At 49.2% G+C, this 9,650-nt stretch overlaps 1 protein-coding gene across 1 annotated transcript in view; it reads right to left on the bottom strand.

Annotated features, from left to right (window-relative positions):
- Positions 1 to 465: 465 nt before the first annotated feature.
- Positions 466 to 9,650, bottom strand: part of tmprss6 (transmembrane serine protease 6) — a 28,025-nt gene continuing 18,840 nt past the window's right edge. Inside the window, exons 14-19 of the mRNA XM_033013312.1 lie at positions 8,212 to 8,328; positions 7,243 to 7,359; positions 6,551 to 6,716; positions 4,510 to 4,781; positions 3,120 to 3,253; positions 466 to 1,881 (exon numbers count right to left, since the gene is read on the bottom strand). Of these exons, the coding sequence (XP_032869203.1) occupies positions 1,723 to 1,881; positions 3,120 to 3,253; positions 4,510 to 4,781; positions 6,551 to 6,716; positions 7,243 to 7,359; positions 8,212 to 8,328 (965 nt within the window). The 3' untranslated portion in view covers positions 466 to 1,722. The remainder of the gene's footprint in view (positions 1,882 to 3,119; positions 3,254 to 4,509; positions 4,782 to 6,550; positions 6,717 to 7,242; positions 7,360 to 8,211; positions 8,329 to 9,650) is intronic.

Genomic DNA, 9,650 nt, shown 5'->3' with positions numbered 1-9,650 from the left:
CGTCGGACTATCATTGATGGACGTCACTGGACTTAGCACACCACGGAACATTTCACACACATGACAATAAACTAAACTTAAACAGGCATAACTGCTACCTGCAACTGCTACCTCTAGTTTCCCTCTCCCCTGACTCAGTCTGAGGAAGGGTCTCGACCCGAAACGTCACCCATTCCTTTTCTCCAGAGATGATGTGTGACACGGTGTCCTTGCCTGAGGGGCTGGACGTGGCCCAAGGCTGCACCTCACACACTGGAGGGTGGGCCTCGATTATAGAGAGGGGTCAACTTAAACCCACCTGCAAGGAGGCAGCACAGTGCTACAGGTAGAGATGCCCATCTCTTACCTCCCAACATGAAAGGCATGGAGTGGTCCCAGAGTGGATCATCTACCCCCTCATAATGCAGGTTATCCTGATGGCCTTGAACAGTGGATGCAGAAAATGAAATGACTGCTAAAAAAATAATTATTTTGATCATTTATTTATACTATCGTCAAATTTTTCAATTCTGCTTTAGTTCCGGAGATATCCACGTCTACTGTCTCCCTCCTACGATCTCGCTCATCCGCGGCATTACGCTGTGTCTTAGCAACTTATTACAAAATGATTCTTACAGAGACCAGAAGACACATTGCCCCGGACTCTGCATGAAATATCTTCTACCCTTGGCTCCGGAGTTCAGAAGGCTAAGTAAGGCACAATCTAACTGAGGTATTTCCCCCCCCCCACCCCCTGGTTGTGGATTCTGGAACAAAGGGAGGGACCTCTGCTTGAAAGTCGAACTTCCCCGGGGAGAGGTTCAGGAAACACTGAGTCCAGTCCCAAGCTTATTGAGGGTGGGGCTCAATCAACAAAGTACTACATCGATGGCAGTTGAATTTCGGTAGGCAGTGTGGTGTGGTCGATGCTGGGTAAACCCAAGCAGGGGGGAGCTGACCCTCGGGATATGGATCCACCCTGACCTTCACTCCCTCTGTAGTGTGTCCGTTTACACATCATGCAGACAATATCCAAGGCCCTAGGTTCTGGTGGGATGGGGTCCAGGGTTAGATGTATAACTTGCTACCCTGGTAGTGGTCGATGCCCTACAATCATGGTTCTCAGAAATATAGAGGGATAAATTGGTTTAAAGCTGTGCCAACTCCCCGCCACATCATCGGTGACCCGTCAGAGTGGGTGGACCGACCACGTGGACTCATAGCTTATTTACAAAGGGCGCAATGACCATCCCCTGCTGACATCAGCAATAGGTGTTGACCTTCTGCTGACATCATCAGAAGGTGTTGAGCGTCCAGTGCTGACATCAGCAAAAGGTGTTGACCTTCTGCTGACATCATCACAAGGTGTTGAGCGTCCAGTGCTGACATCATCAGAAGGCGTTGAGGGTCCAGTGCTGACATCAACAAAAGGCTTTGACCTTCTGTTGACATCATCAGAAGGTGTTGAGCGACCTGTGCTGACATCAGCAAAAGGTGTTGAGCGTTGACCATCCAATGCTGACATCATCGAAAGGTGCTGAGTGGTGACCTTCCAATGCTGACATCATCAAAGATGTTGATGTTCCCATACTGACATCATCAAAAGGTGTTGAGCATTGACCTTCTTATGCTGACATCATCAAAAGGTGCCCAGCCTTGTGGTGCCTTCAAAGTGGTCCCGTGTGATGTCAGCCCTGGTGGTTAGCCTTGCCGAGCCGAAGGTGCATGAAGGAATCTCTTCGGTTACCAGGCGATGGTGTGAATCCAGCGGACAACCCTGGTCACCCGTGTGTAGACGCCGTAGTAATCTGGTCTGGCACAGCCGTAGCCAAAGCTGACAATCCCAGCCAGGAACCATCTCCCGCTGGTCTCCTCGCACACCAGTGGTCCTCCAGAGTCTCCCTGTGGACAGGATGGACAACAACAACATCGATCGTGGACCAGGAGAGGAGAATATTGGGCAAGAGTCTACCCAATATTATGAGCAATTTTGGGCACAGTATCGGAAGAAAGATGTGCTGGCTCTGGAGAGGGTCCAGAGGAGGTTTACAAGAATGATCACAGGACAATAGACAATAGGTGCAGGAGTAGGCCATTTTGCCCTTCGAGCCAGAACCGCCATTCAATGTGAACATGGCCAATCAGTACCTCGTTCCTGCCTTCTCCCCATATCCCCTGACTCCGCTATTTTTAAGAGCCCTATCTAGCTCTCTCTTGAAAGTATCCAGAGAAATGAGTGGGTTCAATTTTTGTCGCCCAATTATAGGAAGGATGTCAACAAAATAGAGAGAGTACAGAGGAGATTTACTAGAATCTTGCCTGGGTTTCAACAACTAAGTTACAGAGAAAGGTTGAATAAGTTAGGTCTTTATTCTCTGGAGCGCAGAAGGTTAAGGGGGGACTTGATAGAGGTCTTTAAAATGATGAGAGGGATAGACAGAGTTGATGTGGACCAGCTTTTCCCTTTGAGAATAGGGAAGATTCAAACAAGAGGACATGACTTCAGAATTAAGGGACAGAAGTTTAGGGGTAACATGAGGGGGAACTTCTTTACTCAGAGAGTGGTAGCGGTGTGGAATGAGCTTCCAGTGGAAGTGGTGGAGGCAGGTTCGTTGGTATCATTTAAAAATAAATTGGATAGGCATATGGATGAGAAGGGAATGGAGGGTTATGGTATGAGTGCAGGCAGGTGGGACTAAGGGAAAAAAGTTGTTCGGCACGGACTTGTAGGGCCGAGATGGCCTGTTTCCGTGCTGTAATTGTTATATGGTTATATGGTTAACAAATGATGACCGTTTGACGGCACTGAGCCTGTCCTCGCTGGAGTTTAGAAGAATGAGGGGGGACCTCATTGAAATGTACAGAAAAGTGAAAAGCTTGGATAGAGTGGATGTGGAGAGGATGATTCTACTAGTGGGAGAGTCTAGGACGAGAAGACATAGCCTCAGAGGCCAATTCACTGGATGTTTTCTAGAGAGAGTTAGAGTTTGCTCTTAGGGCTAACGGAATCGAGGGATATGGGGAGAAAGCAGTAACGGGGTACTGATTTTAGATGGTCTGCCATGATCATATCGAATGGCGGTGCTGGCTCGAAGGGCCGAATGGCCTACTCCTGCACCTATGTTCTATGTTTCTAGTACCTGGCAGGAGTCCTTCTCCCCCTCAGCGTATCCGGCACAGAGCATTCGGGTGCTGATGTCATTGTACGACTGGTCGCATGTGGATTGTTCAACCAGTCTCACGTCTACCTTCTGAAGAACGTCTGGAAATGACCCTGGAGGAAGCAAAGAGACCGATTTTCTCCCGATTCCTTACGCCGCGTTCTGTCCTGCGCAACTTCCTGGTGTGTGTCTGTGATACATTCGGGGGCACATTGAAGGGCACCGGGGGCTGAGTCATGCACCCACCACCCTCTGTGTGTTAATAAACATGCCTCCCACATTAGGGGGCTGCATGATGGCGCAGCGATCGAGTTGGTGCCTGACATCGCCAGAGACCCGGGCTTGATCCTGACTATGGCTGCTGTCCGTGCATTCTCCCCGTGACCCCGTGTGGGTTTTCTCCGAGATCCAAAGACGTTCAGGTTTGTAAGTTAATTGGTTTAGGTAAAATTGTAAATTGTCCCTCGTGTAAGATCAGCCATGATTGGATAGTCGAGTGGCACTCGATGGGCCGAATGGCCTAATCCTACTCCTATAACTTGTGAACTTATGTGTAAGATAGTGTTAGTGTGCGGGGATCGCTGGTCGGCACGGACCCGGTGGGCCGAAGGGCCTGTTTCCTGTATCTCTAAACTGAACTAATCTGTAAACTAAACTAAACATAGATTGATCACACTGAGGGGCCAGTCAACAAGGTTTCTGAACATCTTATGACCTTTGAAGGGCACAGAGTGTTGGAGTAACATTGAAACATAAAAACATAGAAAATAGGTGCAGGAGTAGGCCATTCGGCCCTTTGAGCTTGCACTGCCCTTCAATATGATCATGGCTGATCATCCAACTCAGTATCCTGTAGCTGCCTTCTCTCCATACCCCCTGGACCCTTTGGCCACAAGGGCCACATCTAACTCCCTCTTAAATATAGCCAACGAACTGGCCTCAACTACTTTCTGTGGCAGAGAATTCCACAGATTCACCACTCTCTGTGTGAAAATAAAAATTCTCATCTCGGTCCTAAAAGACTTCCCCCTTATCCTTAAACTGTGACTCCTTGTTCTGGACTTCCCCAACATCGGGAACAATCTTCCTGCATCTAGCCTGTCCAACCCCTTAAGAATGTTGTACGTTTCTATAAGATCCCTCCCCTCAATCTTCTAAATTCTAGCGAGTACAAGCCGAGTCTATCCAGTCTTTCTTCATATGAAAGTTCTGCCATCCCAGGAATCAGTCTGGTGAACCTTCTCTGTACTCCCTCTATGGCAAGAAAGTATTTCCTCAGATTAGGAGACCAAAACTGTACGCAATACTCCAGGTGTGGTCTCACCAAGGCCCTGTACAACTGCCAACATTAAATGTTTACCCCTCTCACCTTCCTCCTCTATCGCCCCCCAGCCTGTGACCCAGCACAACCGGCCTGCTTCGAAAACGTGCGACGTGGCAGGTAGGCAGATGGGCAAGGAGGTTGGCATCACGGGCACGCGCTGGTCCAACTCAAGAAGGGCCACGTCGTAGTCGTAGGTTTCCTGGTCGTAGTACGGGTGCACGATGATCCGCAGCGCCTTGAAGCTGAGCTCGTTCTTCCCCACGCTGTCCATCTTGAACTTGCCCAGTTTGATGGTCCACTGTTCTGGTGGTGCCTTACTGTCAGGGAAGTGTTTCAGTTTCAGTTTGTTGTTTATGTGCACCCAGGTACATTTTAGTGCCCGTGCCAATAGTCGACCTAATACTACTATCAATAAATGTAAGGAGTTGAAGCTCCCCTGATAGACTCAAAATGCTGGAGTAACTCAGCGGGACAGGCAGCATCCCTGGAGAGAAGGAATGGGTGACGTTTTGGGTCGAGACCCTTCTTCAGATTGAGAGTCAGGGGTCAGGATCAGAATCCCCTGACCCAGTCTGAAGAAGAATCTCGACCCGAAATGAGACCCTTCAGACTGAGTGTCAGGGGAGATAAGGAAGGGTAAGGTGTGAAAATGAGACATCAAAGGAGATGGAGTTCAGGGAAAATGTAGAATAGATCGTTGTCATCTCTTGATGTCTCGTTTTCACACATCACCCTTTCTTATCTCTGTCCCGACCCGAAACGTCACCCATTCCTTCTCTTCAGAGATGCTGCCTGTCCTGCGGAGTTACTCCAGCATTTTGTTTCTATCTTCGGTGTAAACTAGCATCTGCAGTTCCTTGTAACACTTTAACTCTTCCAATTCCGACCAGGACCAGCAAAATCCTGAAGGATTCGGCGTTAAGGCTTCAGGTCAATTGCATTTTATTGCCCTGAATATTACCCCCTCTCCCCAGTCTCTGTCCGACTTGGGAGAGAGAGTGAGAGGGGAGTGTAACTCATGGGAGGATTGTTTGGGTTAGTATAGTTGAGTTTAGTTTATTGTCACGTGTACCGAGGTACAGTGAAACGCTTTTGTTGCGTGCTATCCAGTCAGCGGAAAGACAATCGAGGATTACAATTGAGCCATTTACAGTGTACAGATACATGATAAAGGGAATAATGTTTAGTACAAAACAAAGCCAGTAAAGTCCGATCAAGGATAGTCCGAGGGTCAGCAATGAGGTAGATAGTAGTTCAGTATTGCTCTCTGGTTGTGTTAGGATGATTCAGTTGCCTGATAACAGCTGGGAAGAAACTGTCCCTGAATCTGAAGGTGTGCATTTTCACACTTCTGTCCCTTTTGCCTGATGGGAGAGGGGAGAAGAGGGAGTGACCGGGGTGTGACTGGTCCTAGCTTATGCTGCTGGCCTTGCCGAGGCAGCGTGAGGTGTAGATGGAGTCAACGGAAGGGAGATTGGTTTGTGTGATGGTCTGGGCTGCGTCCACAATTCCCCATATGTCCACACATAGGTTCTATGACTTCAGAGTTTAGAGATGCAGTGCGGAAACTGGCCCTTCGGCCCACCGAGTCCATGCCGACCAGTGATCCCCGCACATGAACACGAGCCCTCACGCACTGGAGACAATTTACACTTATACCAAGTATACAAATCCAGGCCAATTACCCTACAAACCTGTACGTCTTTGGAGTGTGGGAGGAAACCGAAGGTCTCAGAGAAAACCCACGCATTCATGGGGAGAACGTGCAAACTCCGTACAGACAGCACCCGTGATCGGGATGGAACCCCGGTGCTGCAAGCGCTGTAATGGCAGCAACTCTACCGCTGCGCCACCATGCAGCGACTTGAAGCATTAACATGGGTCGTAAAAAGGGTTGAATAATTTAATATGTGTAGGGAAGAACTGCAGGTGCTGGTTTATTCGAAGATAGACACAAAATGCTGGAGTAACTCAGCGGGACAGGCAGCATCCCATTCCTTCTCTCCAGAGCTGCTACCTGTCCCGCTGAGTTACTTCAGCATTTTGGGTATATGGTTAAGAACTGGACATTGAGACTGGACGTTACCTGCTAGGGAAGCAGTGAGCTGCGGACAGCACCCACCGATCATTGATGAGCATCCCACCGCAGATGTGCCTGCTGTAAGCCTGCAGGCTGGCTTGCCAGGGCCACTCACCCTCTGTTGAGTTAGTCCCTCCAACGATCTTGCTCTTGCTGATCTGAAGACCACAGTCTAACGACAAAGGAGGCAACTCATTAACGGATACACGAGAGAGGGGCAACTTTTTCCACTCAAGGCGGTGGTGGGTTAAAACCTGAGGAATTCATTGCCACAGACGGCTGTGGAGGCCAAGTCAATGGGTACCTGATTAGTATGAGTGTCAGAGGTTACGAGGAGAAATCTGACCTGTTGAGTTGTTCAGGCTTTTTTTGTCTATCTTCTGATCAAAATGTCCCATGTAGGCTCAAGATAGACACAAAAATCAGGAGTAACTCAGTGGGACAGGCAGCATATCTGGAGAGAAGGAATGGGTCGAGACCCTTCTTCAGAAGAGTCAGACCTGAAGAAGGGTCTTGACCCGAAACACCACCCATTTCTTCTCTCCAGAGATGCTGCCTGCCGCGCTGAGTTACAATAGACAATAGGTGCAGGAGCAGGCCATTTGGCCCTTCGAGCCAGCACCGCCAGTTACTCCAGCTTCTTGTGTCTACCTTCGGTTGAAACCAGCGTCTGCAGTTCCTTCTTACAAATTCCTTACCGCAGTTTTGCTCATCACTGCTGTCCAGGCAGTCGTTCTCGTAGTCACACTGCGGGTTGGCCTTCTTCACACAAGAACCGTCAGCACATTGGTAAGTGAACGGGGTGCAAGGAACGGCTGCAGGGGAGGCATCCAACACACACAGTTAGAAAGATGCAGTGTTAGTGCGTGCTCACATACATACGTGCATACAAATGTCCACATGCACACGGGCACGCACTCACGCACGCACGGCCACATGCACAGCACACATGTACAGACATACACATCCACATGCATGTACACGTGCAGACATGTACTTATACGCATATATGTACAAACCCATGCACAAGCACTTGAATACACACACATGGATATGCACAAAAGCACATGCATGTACACACACACCCATGCAAATACACACTTGCGCACATGCGGACACACTCATGCACACACACACATGCACACACATTCTCACACACAAACCTCTCTCCCACATGCACACTCTCACATACATACATACTCTCTCCCACACATACACACACGCACACACACACACACACACACACACACACACTGGCTCACACACACACACACACACACACACACACACACACACACACACACACACACACACACACACACACACACTTGCTCACACACATACTGGCACACACACGCACACACACACACACACACTGGCCACACACACACACACACACACACACACACACACACACACACACACACACACACACACACTGGCCACACACACACTGGCCACACACGCACACACACACACACACACTGGCCACACACACACACACACACACACACACACACACACACACACACACACACATCAAAATACTAACTGAGCAAAGTGCACGCTTAGTTTATTGACCCGTAGAGGCTGATTGTTCAGGCGAGTAAGACTATGGGAGGATGTAGTCACCCCACCATGGTGGGACAGAGCTACAGCTGACTAACCTTCATCGCAGTGCTGTTCATCAGTGCCAGTCTCACACTCGTTCACCAGGTTGCAGACTTTGTGCAGAGACAGACAGGATGAGCTTTCCCCCGTACACTGGTGCTGTGCGGGACAAACTGGAGAGGGAGAGAGAGGCAGGATGAATGGAAGTACAGCTTTCTTCAGTTTAGTTTAGTTTATGTTGCTCTTGCAATTCCGTACAGGCAGAATCGAACCTGGGTCTCTGTAAGGCAGCAACTCTACAGTTTAAAGTTTAGTTTATTGTCACGTGTACCGAGATACAGTGAAAAGCTTTTGTTGCGTGCTAACCAGTCAGCGGAAAGACTATACATGATTACAATCGAACCATTTATAGCGTATAGGTACATGATAAGGGAATAGTGTTTAGTGCAAGGTAAAGCCAGCAAAGCCCGTTCGACATAGACTCTTCTTCTTCTTCTTGCGTATGGCATGCACAGCCTAAAGTTGTAGGCCAACTTGTTCTATTTGATTGTGCACGCCAGGTTGATTGCATTCGTCGAAACAGGGCGGACCACCTGATGGTTCCAATCTCCCACGATAGTCTAAGGGTCCACGATGAGGTAGATAGTAGTTCAGGACCGCTCTCTAGTTGTGGTAGGATGGTTCAGTTGCCTGATAACAGCTGGGAAGAAACTGACCCTGAATCTGGAGGTGTGCGTTTTCACACTTCTGTACCTTTTGCCCGATGGGAGAGGGGAGAAGAGGGAGTGGCCGTCACACACACCCACGTCCCGTCTTCCTAGGCTTCAACCCTGGATAACTCGGAGCGCTGTGCACCTGAAGAATGTTCTGGAGAATGGGAGATGTGAGCAGGAGGGTTTAGTTTAGTTTAGTTTAGTTTAGAGATACAGCGCGGAAACAGGCCCTTCGGCCCACCGAGTCCGCGCCGACTGGCGATCCCCGCACGCTAACGCTATCCTACACACGCCAGGGACAATTTTACAATTGCACCAAGCCAATTAATGTACAGACCTGCACCCCTTTGGGGTGTGGGAGGAAACCGGAGCATCCGGCGAAAACCCACGCAGGTCACAGGGAGAACGTACAAACTCCGTACAGACAGCACCCGTAGTCGGAATCGAACCCGGGTCTAAAGCAGTAGCTCTCCGCTGCGCCACCGTGCCGCCAGGTTCCGAAGAGAGAGAAGGGTGTGAGGACGTGGAGAGATTTGAGCATAGAAACATAGAAATGTAGAAAATAGGTGCAGGAGTCGGCCATCAATATGATCATGGATGATCCTCCAAAATCAGTACCCCGTTCCTGCTTTTAAGTAAGTAAGTTTATTGGCCAAGTATTCACATACAAGGAATTTGCCTTGGTGCTCCGCCCATTTCCCCCCCATATCATTTGATTCTATTAGCCCTAAGAGCCATATCTAACTCTCCCTTGAATACATCCAGTGAATTGGCCTCCACTG

Source organism: Amblyraja radiata, chromosome 38 (genome assembly GCF_010909765.2).
Source record: "Amblyraja radiata isolate CabotCenter1 chromosome 38, sAmbRad1.1.pri, whole genome shotgun sequence".
Classification (NCBI taxonomy): domain Eukaryota; kingdom Metazoa; phylum Chordata; class Chondrichthyes; order Rajiformes; family Rajidae; genus Amblyraja; species Amblyraja radiata.
This window is presented reverse-complemented; position numbering and strand designations above follow the sequence as displayed.